Raw genomic sequence first — 22,092 nt, forward strand, 5'->3', positions numbered from 1 at the left:
ACACATCAATTTTTTTACATTATGAAAAGAGAGAATAGAATTGGTTAAACATAGTGACAGGAGAAATTGAGATTATAACACTACAAAGTAAACTGTAATTGACTTGTAGAAAGCTACCCTCAAGTGCTACATAATATTTCTGTATACAGTGTTATCCAGGTTATAAACTATTCACCTATTCAATATGACAATTCACTAATTATCAAAATTCACAAAAACATTCACTAGCCATTGCTAGTTTTGTGGCTTACATCTAGCTCAGGAAAAATGGAAGTCCTTCAAGGCAATGTGATCTGCCTCTCCTTCCACTTCCTCTCTACCTCATTTCCTGTTGTTCCCAAACTTCCTCCAAACTATGGCAACAGCACAGGACTCTTTTTATAGTCTTTATAGTCTTAAGACAAGCTTCTGCCTCCAGGTCTGGCACTTGCAGTTCTTCTGCCTGGTTGCTCTTGGCTCAGGTATCTCCTTCAGGTCTTTGCTCAAATGTTTCTTCCTAGTGAAACCTTCCTAAAGTTCCTTTAAAACAAACTTTTAAAAATTGTGCCATGCCTCCTACTCTACGTTTTACCCTCTTTTTCTGCTTTATTTCTCTTCGTAACACTGTCACTTTCTAATATACCATACAGCTATTTCATTTGTTGTCTATCTCTCTGCTCCCCATCTGAATGAGGGCAAGAATGTGTGCTTGCTCTGTTCTCTGCTGTAGCCCCAGTGCCTGAAAAAGTGACTGGCATCAGGTAGGAGTACAAGACATATTTGTCAAATTAATTAATTAACAAGAAAAGAAGTGGGAATCATTCAAGTTAAATTTCAGGCAGAAAGGAGATAGAAATTTTCTTCCAAAAGCTTCATATAGCTATAAAGAAATAAAGCAGTAAACTGTGTTCATAACCTGATCACCTCGACCTCTGGTTTCCAGTCTTTTGGAATACAATGAATATTTTCAATATGAAAAATTTTTGTGACCTCATCTCATAACAATAGATAGTCTTTTCATATTCTATGATTGAGAAGAAAATCTATGATAAATACCCATGTTGAATTTCATAGATTTAATGGATTTAAAAGGTTTGAAAAAATTAATCCCAGTACTCTACATATGTGGAAAACAATGGTATATATATATATGTAAAACAGTTTGTCCTCCTCTCTTCACACATCTTCTTATGAATGGATTCCTAGACATCTTGAAATAACTGGGTTCTGCTGAATCTAAGATTTCCTTGTTGTAATCAAGCAGAGAATCATAAGTTTTTTTTTTAAATCAGCAACTGTTATCATTTTAGGCAATTATTAAATGCTATTTGAAGAATGCTTCTACTTGAATGAAAGAAATTGCACTATTACCCACCCCCCATGCAGCATTTCCTTCCATTTATTTGAATTCACATTTTAATCTCAATTTCTGTCCCCTTCTAATGAGGAATTTCATTTTCTCAGTATGCTCAATGGATCATAGATCAGAAAATTTGGGGGAAAAGTTGAATAAAAATATAAATGCATTTTTCTACGGGGCAAACAACTGAACAACATGATAATTTTGGAACCAAACAGAAAATTTGAAGTTGAAATAAAAGATTGTTCTTTTAACTCCTAAAGAAGACATAGAATTTTTTTCTCTATTTCATTTATTTCAACCAAATAAAACAAATATTATAACATAAATTAAACACTGTATTTAATGTCAGTATAGCATTTTATAAAAAGGAACCTGAGAGATTTTCCAACAGGGAAAACCTGTAATAATAGTACTACCTTATAATGTCTCCTTTTTATTTGCTCCTCGTTTTAAAAATTCTCCCCTTTAGGCTAAAACTTTCCAGAAGTTCACCCCAGCCAAAGACAATTCAGGAAGGAGGAAGTTAAATTGTGTCCATTTACCCTTTTATGGGATAAAAGTAATTTAATACAACCCTCACCACACCTCTTACCCTCATGGCCTCATTATAATTTGACTTAAAATTAACAGAAGTTTTTATGTGGCTGTTTCATAATTATAATAGTCTTTGTTCAAACATGGTGCCATACAACAAGGAATTGAGAAAAATTTCAAAAATGATTAAAAATATTTTTCATGTTTACTTTATTATTTATTTTGAGAGAGAGAGAGAGAGATAGAAAACAAACAGGGAAAGGGCAGAGAGAGAGGGAAAGAGAGAATCCCAAACAGGCTCCGCACTGTCATCTCAGAGCCTGACACGGGGCTCGAACTTGCAAACTGTGAGATCATGACCTGAGCTGAAATCAAAAGTCAGATGCTTAACCGACTGAGCCAACCAGGCACCCCTCAAAAATGATTTTAGTTTTTACTTGGAACGTTTTTTAGAATATCATTAAGAAGTATAAAATATGGTGAACAAATTAAGCTCTATTCCTCTAGATTCTGCATTGCACAAGCTTTTAGCTTCCTCTCTGAATGGAGAAACTGTAGTAGTATTACAAACAGCCAAAGCACCCACATGACGAGAAGTTAGTTTTCCTCCCAAGGATGGTGGCTTTGGTTAGGAAAAAGAAAAATATATACAAATTTATAACAACTAGACATAAAGCTAGGAATGTGTCTTCCAACTACCAAAAAACTTGGAAAAGCCCCTTCATTCTTTATCTATTACAAAATAAACAGATCTCTAGCGCCTCTGAAAGGCAGCAGGGATTTGGTGGTATTTATAGCTAGAAAAACAGAATAAGGAGGTAGCAGACAGGCTATTCTAATTATAGTTACACTCGCATTTATAGCTATTCTATTTTTCATTTTCGCATACAGATCAGAAGCCTTAAATAACCCCAAAGAGGCTAAGTAACCAGAGCTTTAGCAAATGACTTCCATAAATTTAGAGACTGTATTAATAGCATTTCATGCAATCCTACGGGTCACTAATGAGATTCTGTAAATATTCCTTGTTGAATAAATAAAAATTTGCAGATTTCCAATTTGTAAGTTACAGATGTAGATGTGATACTGCACTCCCAGAAAGTTTTAGCCTTTTCTTTCTTAAGGTCCCCAAACCCTGAAATTACTGCTTAGATGGTGTCTATAGTTATGAAGAAAGTCCGTATGCTTCAGGGAAAGCAGCTAGTAAGTACTGATTTCTCCTTCTGAAGTGGTTCTTAGCCTGAGTATGTATCCACAATCACCTGAGGGTGCTAGTTAATCCATAGCTTCTTGGACTGGACCCCCAACAGTCCTATTTATGTATGTATGTATGTATGTATGTATGTATGTCTGGAGCGGAGCCTAGGAATGTGCAGTTTTAATACACATCCCTGTGGATCTGACACAGGGGAAATCATACACCAGGAAATGCTGTCCTAATGTTTCAAAGGGATTCAAAATTATTTTCTAGATACAAATATTATTTTCTCTTTTGAAAGATAATGGGCTTCAAAGAATAGCCAAGGGTTATGAGCTCAAGTCTGTTACAGAACCAGGAAATCTCTCTACCTCCTTTTGGAAATTAGTCTTTAACCTTACCGTGACAGCTTCTGGTGTGTTATTTAAATTAACTTTGGTATTGTTATTAAACTTTCCAGATGGTTTTGTTTATCTACCCAAGTAGAAAGTGTGATCCTAGGAGGCAAGAACTATGCATATATATGTGGGTTTTTTTCAACATTATCTAGTACTTTTATAAATATTTATTAGGCCCTCAATAAACATATTTTAATTTTAGTTCAAATGCAACCTAAGTTGCTTAAAATCTGCTTTAACTTCTGAGACCTGAAGCCACCTCTGTCATGGATATTGCTTCAATATCCCCTTGCACGGTAGAAATGAAGGCCACACCTAATATTCATTAGAAATTGGCAACTGTGCACTTGGGCTCTGTTATTTAGCCACAAGGAGAAGGCAGAGCCCCAGTAATAGCTTTGACTGATTACTTGGCAAGGGAAACCAAGCCCTTGGGGTGTTCCAGACTCTCTTTGGCCTATAAACCTATTTAAAAACCTGTTTCTCAGAATTTAAAGCTTAGCTCAATTGAAGCCAGTATTATAGTAATGTCAATAATTCTGCTCTCAGCTTTTGGGCAGACCAGTACAATTCATCATCAACTTTATTTTCATGGAAAGGCAACTTTTGGGAAAATAGCTCTAACTTAAGCTATTTTATTTTGATTTTTCTTTCCCGTAAGAAATAGTAGTGTCAATATTACTTTGCTTGGATTTTTGTGCTTTCTAAGCCTTAGCACCTTCCAGTGCCTGAAATTACTCCCTAGAATCAGAGTAGTGCTGAATACACAAGATTTGGGACATCCACCAGGGCAATAACTCAAGGCTTTCAGAAAAAGATCAAATAAGTCATTGGGTCTGAAAGTCATTTTTAGTAATTGATACTTCATGATGTTTCAAAATTACCTCTGCCTTTTAGCTGCTTTTAGGGGGTATGATACTGAACTACACTGCCAAATGGAGTATTCTGGCAGGGTCCATTTCTTTCTCTTAGGGGTCAAAAGCCTTAATGATGAATAAACTAGTGTCCACCCCACTCTGAACAGACGGCCCCACTTCTAGTCAGCTGTTAGGGGCACATGCCAAAGTAAATTAGCTACATCCGTTCCTGGTATGGACCTCCATTCCTGAGGTTGTAGTTGGAGCGATAGTTAAAGGTCCTAGTTGTTCACTTGCTGTGAGATTTTTATTTCTAGAAATTGAAGAAGGAGAGTGACTCAAGTAAGACATTTACTGATAAGATCTTGCCACTAGTATAAGGTAGGAAAAGTAGATATTCACACCCCGGATAACACCATTATTTCTCCATACATATTTAGACAATGTTGCTTTTAATATATGAATTTATTTACATGGATACAACTTCGAACTTCCAGGTTTCTCCGAATTGATTTCTAACACTGAACTAAACTGCAAATAGTGGAAAAATACTCAACCGGAGCTACACGTCACATATTATCTTTAAGAGTTACCTGAATTCTCATTTATTATTATTATTTTTTTTTATTTTCAGCACCCAGAGCTATGCTCGGTATAGTATAAGCACTACATACATGCTTGTGATTTTGCGACTTGAATATAGTCTTTCCATGATATGAAAAATGGGTAAAGAACTGCAACAACTTAATGACCAATAGAGGGCAGTAACATTAATTTTTAAAAATTATTTGGCTCCTGTTTAAACCCACTTTCAATCCCAGCTCTCCCCTGGAAAGACATTTTCCAGAGACCAGTAATTCCCCTATCCATGGGTTCATTTCTCGGGGTTTCTGTTACTACGGAAAAACCGTGATCCGAAAGCAGATGGTCCTCCTTCCGATGACTGATCCTAAGCAGGTCCATAGTAGCCTAACAGTACTTCTCAAGGCCTATGTCATTCACCTAACTTCATCGCATCATCATGGAGGCATTTTATCATCTCTCATTATCACAAGAAGAAGGGTGAGTATAGTACAACAAGATATTTTGAGAGACAGACCATATAACTTTTATTGCAGTATATTGTTATAATTGTTCAATTTTAGTTATTGTTAAATTCTTACCATGCCTAATTTATAAATTAAACTTTATCGTAGGTATAGGTATGAATGTATACAAAAAACATAGTATATATAGGGTTTGGTACTATCCAAATCCTATATATCCAGTGTGTAGGGGGGGGTCTTGGAACATATCTCCCATGGATAAGATGGGGGATTACTGTAGTCTCATGATCTCATTTTAATTTAGCTACCAACCTCTTGTACCACATTAAGACCCCCATATTTGTCCTCCTGCAATAGAGTACCTAATGGGGGAATATGTTAGAGGCTCAGACTGCTGGGTATGCTTTGATTAAGATATCACAACTCTCTCTGGTTAATTCTTTGACAATGGGTAATCCTTAGAAATGAAACACCACAATAGAACCACTAGGTAAGATGTGGAGTAGGGCAGAAATGTCGGCTTTAGCTTCATGTGGTAGAACACTGCATACAAAATAAGATACCAATTCCATTTAGGAGAATCAATCCAAACACATATCCATATTTATGCATATAAATAAAATCAGAAAAAATGCAAGCTGTGGTTAATACATGGTCTAGCAAAGAGTTAATACATGGAATAGCAAGTGTTTTTGTCTTATTTGTACTTCCTTATATTTTTTAGATTTTTATGGTGAATAATTTCCTCCAGATTAAAAAAAATGTATATTATGTAGCACCAAAACTTTAAGGATAAAGAAGGAAGGCATAACTAACTCCTGAAACTAACTTGAACAGGGTCTGACTGAACCTGGTCTAGTGAATCTGGGGAAAAGTGAGAGCCATCAGAGAACCATGGAACATTCCACTAACTTTATTATTCCACATGCTGCAGTGGTCACGGTGCCCCATGCTGTCTCATGGTGGGGGGTGGGCAGGGAGGTAACAACAGCTTTAAGAAGGGCCTTTTCTTCCACATTTCATTTTTTGATATTGCATTTTTCTATCTCTACAGAGCCCTGAATCTTCTCCCATGTTATTTTTAGTCATGCTCACAGGGGGGAGAAAAGAGTCAATCAGGGTTTCTGGCATGTCAGCTTTTCATAAAGAGAACACAAAGTGGAGCTCCCAGCAAGCCTCATCAAATATAGGATTTATGTGAGAACTTTCATCTACATCCAGTTAAAATGTTCCCTGCTAGGCATGGAAATCATCATTTGAAAAGGCCTTACTTTAAGGACTGGATACAGTGGCTCAAATGTTGCTTCAGCTCTTCTTCCTTTTCATAGGATTCCAGTACACTGTGCGCCTCATCATGGTGGTAGCAGTAGATTTTATAAATATCTTCCAGGGGCCCTTTAATCTGCAAGAATACTTCTCCTGAAAAATGTAAAACAAAGGCAAAATGACATCAAGTCAACCAAACTGACATTCCACATATTTACTATTTGACAACGGTGACTAATGTTAAGAAGTTGGATAGGTCCCACTTCATCCCCAGGTTACTCAGGAGGGGTGGAAGACGTTCCTTTTCTTTTTCCTTTCCTTTCCTTTCCTTTCCTTTCCTTTCCTTTCCTTTCCTTTCCTTTCCTTTCCCTTTCTCTTTCCCTTCCTCTTCCCCTTCCTCTCCTTCCCCTTCCTCTCCTTCCCCTTCCTTTCCTTCTCCTTTCCTTTCCTTTCCTTCCCCTTCCTTTCCTTCTCCTTTCCTTTCCTTTCCTTTCCTTTCCTTTCCTTTCCTTTCCTTTCCTTTCCTTCCCTTCCCTTTCCTTCCCTTTCCCTTCCCCTTCCCCTTCCTTTCCCTCCCTTTCCTTTCCTATCCTTTCTTTTCCTTTCCTTTCCCCCTTATTCTTCCCTCCCTCCTTTTTTCTTCCCTTCCTTCCTCTCATTTATAAAATGCAGGATAAAGAGCTTAATGGAGATAGGCAGCAAAAGAAGGTTGGTTTTCTCAAAGATGACTTTATGCATTTGACTGATGTGGAGGATCCCAGTTAAGGAAAACACTTTAGAATCAGTCTGTATGGGTTTGAATCAGGCTGTGTTACAGACTTGGACAGGTAACGACTTGGACAAGTTACTTTGGCTCTCTGAATCTGACTCCTCCCAGAATCAGATTATTATTTTTATTATTATAGGCACAATAATAAATCCAATTTTATATGCTCATTATAAAAATTAAAGAGGTAGTGTGTACGCTGTTGTTTAACATAGTGCTGGAAGTTCTAGCATCAGCAATCAGACAACAAAAGGAAATCAAAGGCATCAAAATTGGCAAAGACGAAGTCAAGCTTTCGCTTTTTGCAGATGACATGATATTATACATGGAAAATCCGATAGACTCCACCAAAAGTCTGCTAGAACTGATACATGAATTCAGCAAAGTTGCAGGATACAAAATCAATGTACAGAAATCAGTTGCATTCTTCTACACTAACAATGAAGCAACAGAAAGACAAATAAAGAAACTGATCCCATTCACAATTGCACCAAGAAGCATAAAATACCTAGGAATAAATCTAACCAAAGATGTAAAGGATCTGTATGCTGAAAACTATAGAAAGCTTATGAAGGTAATTGAAGAAGATTTAAAGAAATGGAAAGACATTCCCTGCTCATGGATTGGAAGAATAAATATTGTCAAAATGTCAATACTACCCAAAGCTATCTACACATTCAATGCAATCCCAATCAAAATTGCACCAGCATTCTTCTCGAAACTAGAACAAGCAATCCTAAAATTCATATGGAACCACAAAAGGCCCCGAATAGCCAAAGTAATTTTGAAGAAGAAGACCAAAGCAGGAGGCATCACAATCCCAGACTTTAGCCTCTACTACAAAGCTGTCATCATCAAGACAGCATGGTATTGGCACAAAAACAGACACATAGACCAATGGAATAGAATAGAAACCCCAGAACTAGACCCACAAACGTATGGCCAACTCATCTTTGACAAAGCAGGAAAGAACATCCAATGGAAAAAAGACAGTCTCTTTAACAAATGGTGCTGGGAGAACTGGACAGCAACATGCAGAAGGTTGAAACTAGACCACTTTCTCACACCATTCACAAAAATAAACTCAAAATGGATAAAGGACCTGAATGTGAGACAGGAAACCATCCAAACCTTAGAGGAGAAAGCAGGAAAAGACCTCTCTGACCTCAGCCGTAGCAATCTCTTACTCGACACATCCCCAAAGGCAAGGGAATTAAAAGCAAAAGTGAATTACTGGGACCTTATGAAGATCAAAAGCTTCTGCACAGCAAAGGAAACAACCAACAAAACTAAAAGGCCACCAACGGAATGGGAAAAGATATTTGCAAATGACATATCGGACAAAGGGCTAGTATCCAAAATCTATAAAGAGCTCACCAAACTCCACACCCGAAAAGCAAATAACTCAGTGAAGAAATGGGCAGAAAACATGAATAGACACTTCTCTGAAGAAGACATCCGGATGGCCAACAGGCACATGAAAAGATGTTCAGCGTCGCTCCTTATCAGGGAAATGCAAATCAAAACCACACTCAGGTATCACCTCACACCAGTCAGAGTGGCCAAAATGAACAAATCAGGAGACTATAGATGCTGGAGAGGATGTGGAGAAACGGGAACCCTCTTGCACTGTTGGTGGGAATGCAAATTGGTGCAGCCGCTCTGGAAAGCAGTGTGGAGGTTCCTCAGAAAATTAAAAATAGACCTACCCTATGACCCAGCAATAGCACTGCTAGGAATTTATCCAAGGGACACAGGAGTACTGATGCATAGGGGCACTTGTACCCCAATGTTCATAGCAGCACTCTCAACAATAGCCAAATTATGGAAAGAGCCTAAATGTCCATCAACTGATGAATGGATCAAGAAATTGTGGTTTATATACACAATGGAGTACTACGTGGCAATGAGAAAAAATGAAATATGGCCTTTTGTAGCAACGTGGATGGAACTGGAGAGTGTGATGCTAAGTGAAATAAGCCATACAGAGAAAGACAGATACCATATGGTTTCACTCTTATGTGGATCCTGAGAAACTTAACAGGACCCCATGGGGGAGGGGAAGGAAAAAAAAAAAAAAAAAAGAGGTTAGAGTGGGAGAGAGCCAAAGCATAAGGGACTGTTGAGAACTGAGAACAAACTAAGGGTTGATGGGGGGTGGGAGGGAGGAGAGGGTGGGTGATGGGTATTGAGGAGGGCACCTTTTGGGATGAGCACTGGGTGTTGCATGGAAACCAATTTGACAATAAATTTCATATATATATAAAAAAAAAGAGGTAGTGTGTAGAGTACAGTTCATACATAGTAAATGCTCAAAATGGAGCAATTATTGCTAATTTTTTAGAGGTAAGGAAAGTGAAATTTCAGGTTCAATGTAAATTATTTTCTTTTACTATTTATTCAGCTAACATTTACCTTGGTATCTGAAAGACAAGCAATAGAGTTTAGGGATATAAAATATTTCCTTATATGTGATAGTAGAAGAATTGGCCATTATTCCTGTTAAAACTCAGTTGGATACTACTATAAACCAGAGTTTTATCACTGTATCTTCATATAACAACTTGGGCTAATTGTGTCCAAGCATTTAAGGCATCCTTTTTGATATTATGATAAAATTGGGTCTGTAACTGATGGCTCAAGCAGATATTGAATAGTTGGATTTAATGACCCACTCCATCACTTGAAAATATATATTAAGTATCCACTACATAATCCAGCACTGTGTTAAGATGATTTGGGAGACAGAAGAAATATGTGCTAGCATCTGCTCTCAAAGATACTGCAAATGTGGTCTTGACAATGATTTGGGATTGAACTGATTGAGAGTTACATGGACCTACCAATCTGCAGCTATTACAGTAACAACAGTAAGTCATTCTTCCTATGGAAATAGAATGCCCTTTGTATTTTCAGCATGCTTTGCTCATATTAACTGCTTAATTCCCTATATGTGTAAGGAAATAAGAGGTTATTTATCCCTATTAAACAAGGATGGACAAATCTGAGTTTGAAACACATGTATGATTTTCCAAAGTCCGGTGGAGGCAAAGTCAGGATTAGAGGCTAATTTCGCCTCAGTTTTTCCTCAGATGTCAGCCCCCAACACATTAGAGCTTTGCTGGACACTACAAAGTGGTGTGGTTGGAAAGAACACTGAACTCAGAATCAGAAATCATTGTTGTTTAGGGTTTGGGTGGTAACTGAGTATCTCAGTTCTCATCACCCCTGAGGATGAATTTGAGAATTAAATGGAACATAGATGTAAAAAAAAAACCAAACATCTGGAACTAACTAGTTGCTCAATAAATATCACTAGCTTAATGCTATTCTACTATCTCTAGAATTAAAACACTAGTACTTTTAAAGTATCACATTCTGTTCTAATTTATATCGAGCCAGTAAAAGACTTTCCTTCCCTTTCCATTAGATCGGATTTCAGACTGTGTGTGTGTGTGCGTGTGCACATATGCGTGTGCAGGTGTGTGGGTGTGTGTCTTGTTTGTTTTTTAGTAGCGCTTTTTCTGGACTTGTATGGAAACTCAGTGTCTGTGAGCATCTTTGGAACCGAAGGGATGAGGGATTTTTATTTTGTTCCTGGGATTTTACTGAATTCATCCTTCCACCAGTATAATTTTGGCAGATTTGGTCTTCAAGACAGCAACACAAACAGTAAGAAATAGAGTAGTTCCAAGAAGAGAAAATAAAATAGTATAGTAACTAAATGTAGGCTTGGGAACGAGAGTAACAGTGCAGGGTAGAGCAAGGACTTTGGCTGCCGAAAGGAATCATGACCCAGAAGTGGGAGTGAGTGACAGGCCCGGGTGAAACTCAGCAGCAAGTCCAGAAAGGATCTGGATACAGACAGCCCAACCCAAGATAGGATTACAAATATGTGTTCACTACAAAGCAGTTTAGAGTAAAGACAAAGAAAGGAAGAGGTAAGGACAACCTCATAAATCTGCAATAGGATCAAGTCAGAAAGTCAAAAAACAAGGGACAAAGACATTTATTTTACACACAATGAAACCATTAATTGTAAAGTCTCGTGCACGTGCACACCCACACTCACATATATTTTTAACAGAAGTGGTGTAGTTTGAAAGAATTTATAGCTCTCTCCTTACTAGCAGAGTCAAATTTTTTACTCTTTTCCAAGTAAAATTCTGTTGGGGATCTAAGAACAATTATTAAAGTTAAAAGATATTTAAGCACTCTAATTGAAAGTCATTTATTCACCCAAAGGCCAAGTACAACACTGGCAGGCAGAATATTTGATTCCCCTTCCAGCCGTACCAATATATTCTGCTTCATAATAATGCAGATAAAGCGATGTGTCTTGCAGCAAAAAAGTGATTCTGTTTCCACGGTAACATAACTCTGGGCTGCGTTTCTTTAGTGGTGAAGGACAGCTGCTCTGTCTAATGGATGTGGGTTTGAAGGGATGATTAGGAGTGGAGGGAGGACTGAGCCAAGACCAGTGAAGGTAATTTCACTTCAGGCTGCCTGTCACAAAAGCACCAGAATGCTATAAAATAAATATAACTTTCGTGTGCTTTTTAAAAAGATTCTAAAACCCAAGAATTTCTGCATTGGCTTTCCCCAAAAGCAATCTCCATGCAGAGGAGAAAAAGTTATCTCCTCTACAAACAACTCCCCAAAATATCGACCATATTTTATGTCCTGATGTCATTTTTCCAGTGTTGCACATTGTTGCTTTCACTAATGTAAATATATTCATGCTTCTTGGTCCACCTCATCTTTACGTCCAGACCCTCATGTCCATCCCCAAGATATACCATACCATACAATTTGGCCTCTCTATTATTCTGACCCCACTCCAAGATGAATTTCCCCTACAGGGCAGTAAACCAAGGTAAAGACAGTGACACTCAAGAGATCTCCTTGTCCAAGGCTTTGGCTTAGGAAAATAGCATAAAAGGGAATGAAGTAGTTACTCCATCCTGGTTTTACAATTTAATGAGTGACTATTTCACACCACGCACTTTGGTAGGTACTGCAGGTACAGAGAACCAAGGCTTCCCTCAAGAAACTTATAAAGGCCAGTGAAAGTAAACTCCCATTTGCCAGACTTTGTATAAAACACAGGGGGACACCTATTCTGCTCTTGAACAATTTCCATAACAGCCTGCCCCTGAAATAGGAGCTCTGAATGAGTACAAAGCATAGAGACACGCTGAGGGAGTAAGGTCTGTTCACAAGCTGCAAGTGGTTCTCACATGGCTGGACAGGGCCATAGAACTTAGGCAAAGTTCCAGAAGAGGCTGTATTTTTAGGCAGGGGCTAAATCATGAAAGACTGTGTGTGTCATGAAGCAGCTGGAACTTTAGTCTGCAGGTGATGGAGAAGCACAGATGATTGGTATTAAATGGCAGACTAACATCATTAGATTATATTCTAGAAAGATTACTCTGGTAATTAGTCACATGAAAGATGGAATTTGAGGGAGGAGTTAGTGAGACTGGAAAAGAGAATCCAATTAAAAGGCTTCCATAGAAATACAACAAATAAATAATGAGGGCTAACACAGGAAGTTAGAGCCCTAAGAAAGAGTGCTCTAAAATCAACTGTGTGTTTTCAAATCCTGGTTTTACCATTTACCCCTGTGACATTTGGGAGAATTACTTGACTTCTCTGTTCTTTAATTTCCTGATCTATAATATGGACAAATAATAGTAATAGTAGGGTTGTTTGAAGATTAAATGAATTGAAAACATGTAATATATCAGTAGTTGGGATGTGCAAATGTCCAATAGATGTTAGCTATAACCACTAAAGCAAAACAGGGAGGATGGAGAAGAGGTCAAGAGACATTGACGTATGTGAGAGATGAAGAGGTTAATTCCAAGCATATCTCAGGATTCTAGTTTCAGTAAGCATGTGGATGGACAATGATAATAAGATATGGAGTTTATGTGGAAAGATGGAAAGATGTTGAGTTTAATTTTAGATATACTGAATTTGAGTCATCCAAAATATATTTAAGTAGAGAAGTCCCTTATGGAATTTGATATATGAATCTGAGATTGAAGAAAAAAAGTTCTGCCTATGACCCAGCAATTTCACTACTAGGTATTTATCCAAGGGATACAGGTATGCTGTTTCGAAGGGGCACATGCACCCCAATGTTTATAGCAGCACTATTAACCATAGCCAAAGTATGGAAGGAGCCCAAATGTCCATCAATGGATGAATGGATAAAGAAGATGTGGAGTATATATATATATATATATATATACACACACACACACACACACACAATGGAGCATTACTCGGCAATCAAAAAGAATGAAATCTTGCCACTTGCTACTATGTGGTTGGAACTAGATGGTATTATGCTAAGCGAAATTAGTCAGAGAAAGACAAATATCGATGACTTCACTCATATGAGGACTTTAAGATACAAAACAGATGAAAATAAGGGAAGGGAAACAAAAATAATATAAAAACAGGGAGGGGGACAAAACATAAGAGACTCTTAAATGTGGAGAACAAACAGGGTTACTGGAGGGGTTGTGGGAGGGGGGATGGGCTAAATGGGTAAGGGGCATTAAGGAATCTACTCCTGAAATCATTGTTGCACTATATGCTAACTTGGATGTAAATTAAAAAAAAAAAAATTAAGAAAATGGTAAAAAAAAAAAAAGTGTTCTGAAAAAGAGGTGTAAGAATGTAAAGCTCGGGAAACAGAAGCCATGACTTTGCTATGACCATGCAAGAAAGTCTACAGAGTGAGAGGAGGCCTTCAGGACCAAATGCTAGGGCACACTAACATTGAGGGAGCCCAGAGGGAAAAGAGTCTGCAGAAGAGCTTGAGGAGTCTGGAGAAGAAAGGAAAATTCTGATTGGTGTCAGCCAGGCCAAGGATAAAATAGAAATACGGCAGAGAGATTGCATAAGTTTGTGGATGACAGAGCTGCCATTGTCCCCCAGTATGAGTACTCCCCGTGAAGCAATAACATTTTTGGCTACAGCAGAATAAAAACTACATTTCCTAGCCTCCCTTGCAATAGGGGTGGCCATATAACGAAATCTGCAAAAAATTGTCCTGTGACAATATCCAGGAACTTCAAGAGGCAGATGGCTCATTATTAACCCCTTCTTCACCATATTTTCCTTTGTTCTGCTACCTGGAACTTGAACATTACCTTGTACATGGAGATATGGGTAAGGTAGAAGCTTGTATCCCAGAGGACTTTGCAGAGCAGAGATGCTGTATAGATATAAAATATGTGCCTTGAGACTATTACACCAAAGAGAAATGGACATCTCTTAATTAAGCTGGTAATGTTTTGTTTTGTTTGCTGTTTCTACCAGCTGACCTTAATTCTAATCAACACACTGTTTCTTCTTCTTCCATAAGAAAATATTTTGGGGGATGCAGGGCTGGTTCAACACTCGCAAATCAATCAACGTGATACATCACATTAACAAAAAAAAAGAGAAAAACCATATGATCCTGTCAATCGATGCAGAAAAGGCCTTTGACAAAATCCAGCACCCTTTCTTAATAAAAACTCTTGAGAAAGTCGGGATAGAAGGAACATACTTAAAGATCATAAAAGCCATTTATGAAAAGCCCACAGCTAACATCATCCTCAACGGGGAAAAACTGAGAGCTTTTTCCCTGAGATCAGGAACACGACAGGGATGCCCACTCTCACCGCTGTTGTTTAACATAGTGCTGGAAGTTCTAGCATCAGCAATCAGACAACAAAAGGAAATCAAAGGCGTCAAAATTGGCAAAGATGAAGTCAAGCTTTCGCTCTTTGCAGATGACATGATATTATACATGGAAAATCCAATAGACTCCACCAAAAGTCTGCTAGAACTGATACAGGAATTCAGCAAAGTTGCAGGATACAAAATCAATGTACAGAAATCAGTTGCATTCTTATACACTAACAATGAAGCAACAGAAAGACAAATAAAGAAACTGATCCCATTCACAATTGCACCAAGAAGCATAAAATACCTAGGAATCAATCTAACCAAAGATGTAAAGGATCTGTATGCTGAAAACTATAGAAAGCTTATGAAGGTAATTGAAGAAGATTTAAAGAAATGGAAAGACATTCCCTGCTCATGGATTGGAAGAATAAATATTATCAAAATGTCAATACTACCCAAAGCTATCTACACATTCAATGCAATCCCAATCAAAATTGCACCAGCATTCTTCTCGAAACTAGAACAAGCAATCCTAAAATTCATATGGAACCACAAAAGGCCCCGAATAGCCAAAGTAATTTTGAAGAAGAAGACCAAAGCAAGAGGCATCACAATCCCAGACTTTAGCCTCTACTACAAAGCTGTCATCATCAAGACAGCATGGTATTGGCACCAAAACAGACACATAGACCAATGGAATAGAATAGAAACCCCGGAACTAGACCCACAAACGTACGGCCAACTCATCTTTGACAAAGCAGGAAAGAATATCCAATGGAAAAAAGACAGTCTCTTCAACAAATGGTGCTGGGAGAACTGGACAGCAACATGCAGAAGGTTGAAACTAGACCACTTTCTCACACCATTCACAAAAATAAACTCAAAATGGATAAAGGACCTGAATGTGAGACAGGAAACCATCAAAACCTTAGAGGAGAAAGCAGGAAAAGACCTCTCTGACCTCAGCCGTAGCAATCTCTTACTCGACACATCCCCAAAGGCAAGGGAATTAAAAGCAAAAGTGAATTACTGGGACCTTATGAAGATAAAAAGCTTCTGCACAGCAAAGGAAACAACCAACAAAACTAAAAGGCAACCAACGGAATGGGAAAAGATATTTGCAAATGACATATCGGACAAAGGGCTAGTATCCAAAATCTATAAAGAGCTCACCAAACTCCACACCCGAAAAGCAAATAACCCAGTGAAGAAATGGGCAGAAAACATGAATAGACACTTCTCTAAAGAAGACATCCGGATGGCCAACAGGCACATGAAAAGATGTTCAGCGTCGCTCCTTATCAGGGAAATACAAATCAAAACCACACTCAGGTATCACCTCACGCCAGTCAGAGTGGCCAAAATGAACAAATCAGGAGACTATAGATGCTGGAGAGGATGTGGAGAAACGGGAACCCTCTTGCACTGTTGGTGGGAATGCAAATTGGTGCAGCCGCTCTGGAAAGCAGTGTGGAGGTTCCTCAGAAAATTAAAAATAGACCTACCCTATGACCCAGCAATAGCACTGCTAGGAATTTATCCAAGGGACACAGGAGTACTGATGCATAGGGGCACTTGTACCCCAATGTTCATAGCAGCACTCTCAACAATAGCCAAATTATGGAAAGAGCCTAAATGTCCATCAACTGATGAATGGATAAAGAAATTGTGGTTTATATACACAATGGAGTACTACGTGGCAATGAGAAAAAATGAAATATGGCCTTTTGTAGCAACGTGGATGGAACTGGAGAGTGTGATGCTAAGTGAAATAAGCCATACAGAGAAAGACAGATACCATATGGTTTCACTCTTATGTGGATCCTGAGAAACTTAAGAGAAACCCATGGGGGAGGGGAACAAAAAAAAAAAAAAAAAAGAGGTTAGAGTGGGAGAGAGCCAAAGCATAAGAGACTGTTGAGAACTGAGAACAAACTAAGGGTTGATGGGGGGTGGGAGGGAGGAGAGGGTGGGTGATGGGTACTGAGGAGGGCACCTTTTGGGATGAGCACTGGGTGTTGTATGGAAACCAATTTGACAATAAATTTCATATATAAATAAAAAAATAAAAAAAAAAATAAAATAAAAAAAATAATAATAAAAAAAAAAAAAAATTTTTTTAAAAATGGAAAAAAAAAAAAAAAAAAAAAAAAAAAAAGAAAATATTTTGGGAGGAATCATGACAGTTGAAGGGACCCTCTTTACTGCCCATAAAATATAACTCAAAAATTCTATGAAGATATTACTTAAATTGTTACTTATGAAGAGTTTAATGGACTGGATGTTTATTTCCCCCTAAAATCCATATGTTGAAGCTTTAACCCTCAGTGTGATGGGTTTGGAGGTGGGACTTTTGGGAGATACCCGGGTTAAGGTTAGATAGTGGGTGTGGAGCTCACATGATGGGATTAGTGCCTTGTGAGAAGAGGAAGAGACATCAGAGCTTTCTCTATCCACCATGTGACGATATAGTGAGGAGATAGCTGTTTGCAGAGTAGGAAGGGGGCTTTCACCAGGAATCAGACACCTTGACCTGGACTTCTCACCCTCCAGAACAGTGAGAAATAAATATCTATTTTTAAACCAACAAGTCTAAGGTTATTTGTTATGGCGGCCTGAGATGACCAAGACACAGAGATTAAAGTACAAAGTTACTGGGGTGCCTGAGTGGCTCAGTTAGTTGAGCATCTGACTCTTGATTTCAGCTTGGTCATGATCTCACAGTTTGTGAGATCGAGCCCTACGTCTGTCTACTCCCATGTCTAGTTCTGCGTCGGGATCTGTGCTGACAGAGCGGAGCTTGCTTGGAATTCTCTCTCCCTCTCTGTGCTCTCTCCATCTGCCCACACCTCTCCTTTATCTAAATAATTAATTAATTAATTAATTAATGAAAAACCTTAAAAAAAAGTACAGGGGTGGCTCAGTTGGTTGAGCGTTGGACTCTTGATCTTGGCTCAAGGCATGATCTTATGGTTCGTGAGTTTGGTTGGTAAGTTTGAACTCATTCATCAGGCTCCACTATCAGTATATTCTCTCTTCCTCTCTCTTTGCTCCTCCCCTGCTCACACTTGCATATGCGCTCTCTCTCTCTTTCTAAAAATAAATAAATATACTTTTTAAAAGTACAAAGTTACTCCTATTAGCAAGAAAAAAATATGTAATAAGTTCAACTCTAAAAACCAACTACATACAGTGATGTTAAAAGAGAATTTTAGTTAAAATCTTAAGCATAAATTATGGTCTAAGATATATCCCAAAAGAAATTTCTGCAGTTCTAAGTAAAACTGGTTTGTCAAGGCAGAGTATACACAACACAGAGAAGGGAGTGAGAAGGCTTTGAGGACAAAGGGTAGATATGACCTACTCCCTAGAAAGAATGCCTAAGAACTGGGTGAGATAATATGAGCCTCTGGCTGTCACTCCCCTGAGGGACACACAGCTAAGTAAACCTGCCACCCCCAAATGAAAGAGCTTTGCTTGCAGCTTTTACCCAGGAGATGCAATGAAAGCTCCCCAGTCTGCTTAGCCTCCTTGGAGGAGAGCCCAGCTGTTGGGACTGAACAAGGCAGTAGATTAGCCAGCCAAAATGCCAGATCATGTATATGTTTCCTTCCTTTCCTTCCTAGTCCCCTTCTGTTCTCCAGAAGAGGGTAAAGTGAGGAGGGGAGATGAGAAGAAAGAGATTGTAAGAGTATATGCTGCTTACAGAAACCATCACCTTTGGCCTTGAGTCTCACTTAGTTCCTACCTAGCCTGGAAATAAACTGACAACTAAGCATACCCTAGTGACCCTGGTTAGGGTTATGAAGTTTAAACCAAATACAGGTGCCAGGTGGTGCATGCAACCATGGGATTAAAGCAATCAAATCCCTTGAGTATCAATTTTAAGAAGACATTTGTGAAAAAATTATTTTCATAGAAAAGAAGGCAATGGAAAATTTTTGTGAATTCTTTTTTTGTTTTTTTTTCATGAATTCTTAAGATAAAATGAAACTTCAAAGCTGTTTCATGTCTGTGGCAGTGGCTTTGGGTAATAATTCGACATTCCTTGGTGCTCATATTTCTCTTCGGGTATCAGGAATATTTTGGTAAAAAATTTTCAGAAGCTCTGGAGTAAGATAAGTTCAGAAAAATGAATTTGGCAATTAGATTTGACAATTCTGAGCTCTCTGGTGACATGGTAACAGCAATTTCAGAGGCATCATGTGAGGCAGGATGGAGAGGTGAGGAAGTGGGACCAGTAAGGCTAGCTAAACTGTGAAGAGAAAAAAGAGAAAGGAGGGGAGCCACAATGGGGTTGTGGGGTCTTGTTCCATGGCCATTGCCACGTCTAGTGCTGGGAGGACAGTGATCATTGTGAAGGGGTCTATCAAAGGAGAAGCAATTCTACAGCTGAGGCAGCATCCACCCAACATACCTGGCAGTTGGAAGTTCCTAGATGCAGGGCAAGACAAACAGGAGCATTAGCGGGCATGGAGATGGACTGTGTATAATACGTAATAGGACTTGTATAAGGAAGAATTAGGATCTCCTTCTGGCTGTGTCCAGAGTTAGTGGCGGCATTTGGGGCAAATCAGGCTCTTGCAGTGAGGTGGTTGGATGCTTCTTAAGTATTTCTCCAATGCTAACATTCAAGAATATTGCTGTTTATTTTGATGATAACTCATGGTCTCTTCCCGAAACTTTTTGACTTCCTGGATACTTTAACTCTAGGTGGGCATTTTTATAAAAAGTGGCACATTAAGAAAACACTAGCTCTCTGAGACTTGAAAGTGAAAACATTTCTACTGTCTGGATGAGGAAGAGATACATTAACTTTTCCCCCCTCAAGGTGGATAGCACCGATGACTCTGTTCTTCGACTAATCCACGACCCTCCATTTCTTTCACCTTAGTAAATACCTCTCTCGAGTGCTAGCCTCTGCTACAGCTAGCTGCACTATACTACCCACCAGCCCCTGAAGATGCCACAGGACAAACCACAGGCAGACTTGGTAACAACAGCAACAACGATCACTGTGTTCCTTCTGTGGGCCAGCCACGGTACCGAACACTTCTCATTCTCTCCATCATTTATTTCATTCACTCAGTGCTACTGAGGACACTGTTCTAGGTGCTGGTGAAGCAACAGTAACAAAACAGGTAAGAATTCCTCCCCTCACGGAGCTTACATTCTAATGGGAGTATTCCTCATGTCTTGTACCCGTACGCCATGAAGGACTTGCTGTTCCCATTTGAAATACGAACAAATGAAGGTGGCATCTATTGCTAATTGCTTATCCATTCTTCCTTGTTCTAAACAAACAATATTTAAAAAAAAATTTTTTTTTAACGTTTATTTATTTTTGAGACAGAGAGAGACAGAGCATGAACAGGGGAGGGGCAGAGAGAGAGGGAGACACAGAATCGGAAACAGGCTCCAGGCTCTGAGCCATCAGCCCAGAGCCCGACGCGGGCTCGAACTCACGGACCGCGAGATCGTGACCTGAGCCGAAGTCGGACACTTAACCGACTGAGCCACCCAGGCGCCCCGAAACAAACAATATTTAGACCAGCAATGCACCCAATGAAAAATACTGACCTTTCTCCCATCTCTGGTATTTAGGGGTGGCCAAGCACGTGTGTGAGTATGTATTTACATGTGCATGTATACGTGTAAGAAATGAAATGTGTGTGTGTGAAATGAAATCATGACATATAGGCTGAAGTCCCTGGGAAGGCTTGGAAACAAGCCTTGGGAGGAGGTGGTTTTTCTTTGATTGCCTGCAGGAAGGAATACTTGGCAGTGGAGGAGCCATTGTGAGTCCAGGAGGCCAAACACCACACAAGGACTATGAAGGAAAACACTGCAAGGAGCCAGCATGTAGTCACCCCAGTTTTGGACTACTGAATTATGGATTTCTTGTTATGGGAGGAGAACGGCCCCTTTTCAGTTAAGTTCTTTGGTGAGGTCTCTATTCCAGGTAGGCAAGTGCAATCCTAACTGACCCCAGTGTCTTGGCCCCAGCCATAGGTCTAGTGGTGACAGAGTCAGCATGAAAGCACAGACTTGTCTCCCCCCAAATGCCATGATCTCTCTGGGCTACCGTGTACCTATAAGGCTTTTGCCTCTGCAAACGCCTTCTCATGTTCACCCCCTGCCTATTGGGAAAGTGTTCAGGGGCTCATAGAACTCTGGACTTGGCACTGTATTTCTATGTGTATTCTGCACAATATTTGGTTTTTCCACGCTCCATTCAGATCTGACTGCACAGCTAAGCCACGGACCTTCGTGAGCCGGCTCCCCAGTGCAGGTTCCTAGAACTTAACATTCTCTTCAGAGAACAGAACTGTAGAGCTTGTTACTAAGCCACTCTGGCTTTATTTTTCTTACAAGAAATAAGTCCTTGTAGCCCTAGGAAGCCAGCTTGACCACACTCAGGAGATTGGAAGCCCAACCCCACATCGTACCCTGCTGACCGCTTCCTGCTGATTTTTCCTTTCATGTATGGATTTGCTTATTCTTGACCTCCTCCCCACCCCCAAAAAACCTTTTTTCCGACAGGCACACTGTCTGATAGCTTTTCTGTTACTGCTGACATTTAGAATAAAATGCCCTGATCTGTCAGCTGCTGCATCTGGGGCTTGCCCCTACTGGCCTCACATTCAGTATGTGGGTCTGGGATGTTCCCGGGCTGTCCCAGCTGGCCAGAATTAACTAAGTTGAGCCTACCTGTGTCCTGAATAACACACACACACACACACACACTGTAGAAGAATTATTCAGGTGAGCCACTTTGTGGCATTTCCCATATGGCAACATGACATGAATTATCAGTGACTAATGTTCTTCTCACAAAATCACTGCTAAAGGCACAGATTCCTGCTTCAGGGACATACAAGAGACACTGCTTTAGGAGAACAAAGTACTGCCATAGAACAACAGTGCATCACCCACTACACCTTCAAAGAACAGAAAGCTCTAAATTGTCTTTCTCTCAAAGGAGAAACTCAC

At 39.3% G+C, this 22,092-nt stretch overlaps 1 protein-coding gene and 1 long non-coding RNA gene across 3 annotated transcripts in view; one reads left to right on the plus strand and one right to left on the minus strand.

Moving 5' to 3' along the window:
• Positions 1 to 20,560, plus strand: part of LOC147581837 (uncharacterized) — a 36,783-nt gene extending 16,223 nt beyond the window's left edge. Inside the window, exon 4 of the long non-coding RNA XR_015250310.1 lies at positions 19,994 to 20,560. This is a non-coding gene — a long non-coding RNA (uncharacterized LOC147581837). The remainder of the gene's footprint in view (positions 1 to 19,993) is intronic.
• ARHGEF38 (Rho guanine nucleotide exchange factor 38) overlaps positions 1 to 22,092 on the minus strand; it is a 136,481-nt gene that overhangs the window by 42,755 nt on the left and 71,634 nt on the right. For both annotated transcript variants that reach the window (XM_086704468.1, XM_025921373.2), the window contains exon 4: positions 6,647 to 6,794. In XM_086704468.1, coding sequence (XP_086560594.1) covers positions 6,647 to 6,794 — 148 coding nt within the window. The remainder of the gene's footprint in view (positions 1 to 6,646; positions 6,795 to 22,092) is intronic.

Source organism: Puma concolor, chromosome B1 (genome assembly GCF_028749965.1).
Source record: "Puma concolor isolate L17-30 chromosome B1, mPumCon1.1.hap2, whole genome shotgun sequence".
In the NCBI taxonomy this organism is placed as follows: domain Eukaryota; kingdom Metazoa; phylum Chordata; class Mammalia; order Carnivora; family Felidae; genus Puma; species Puma concolor.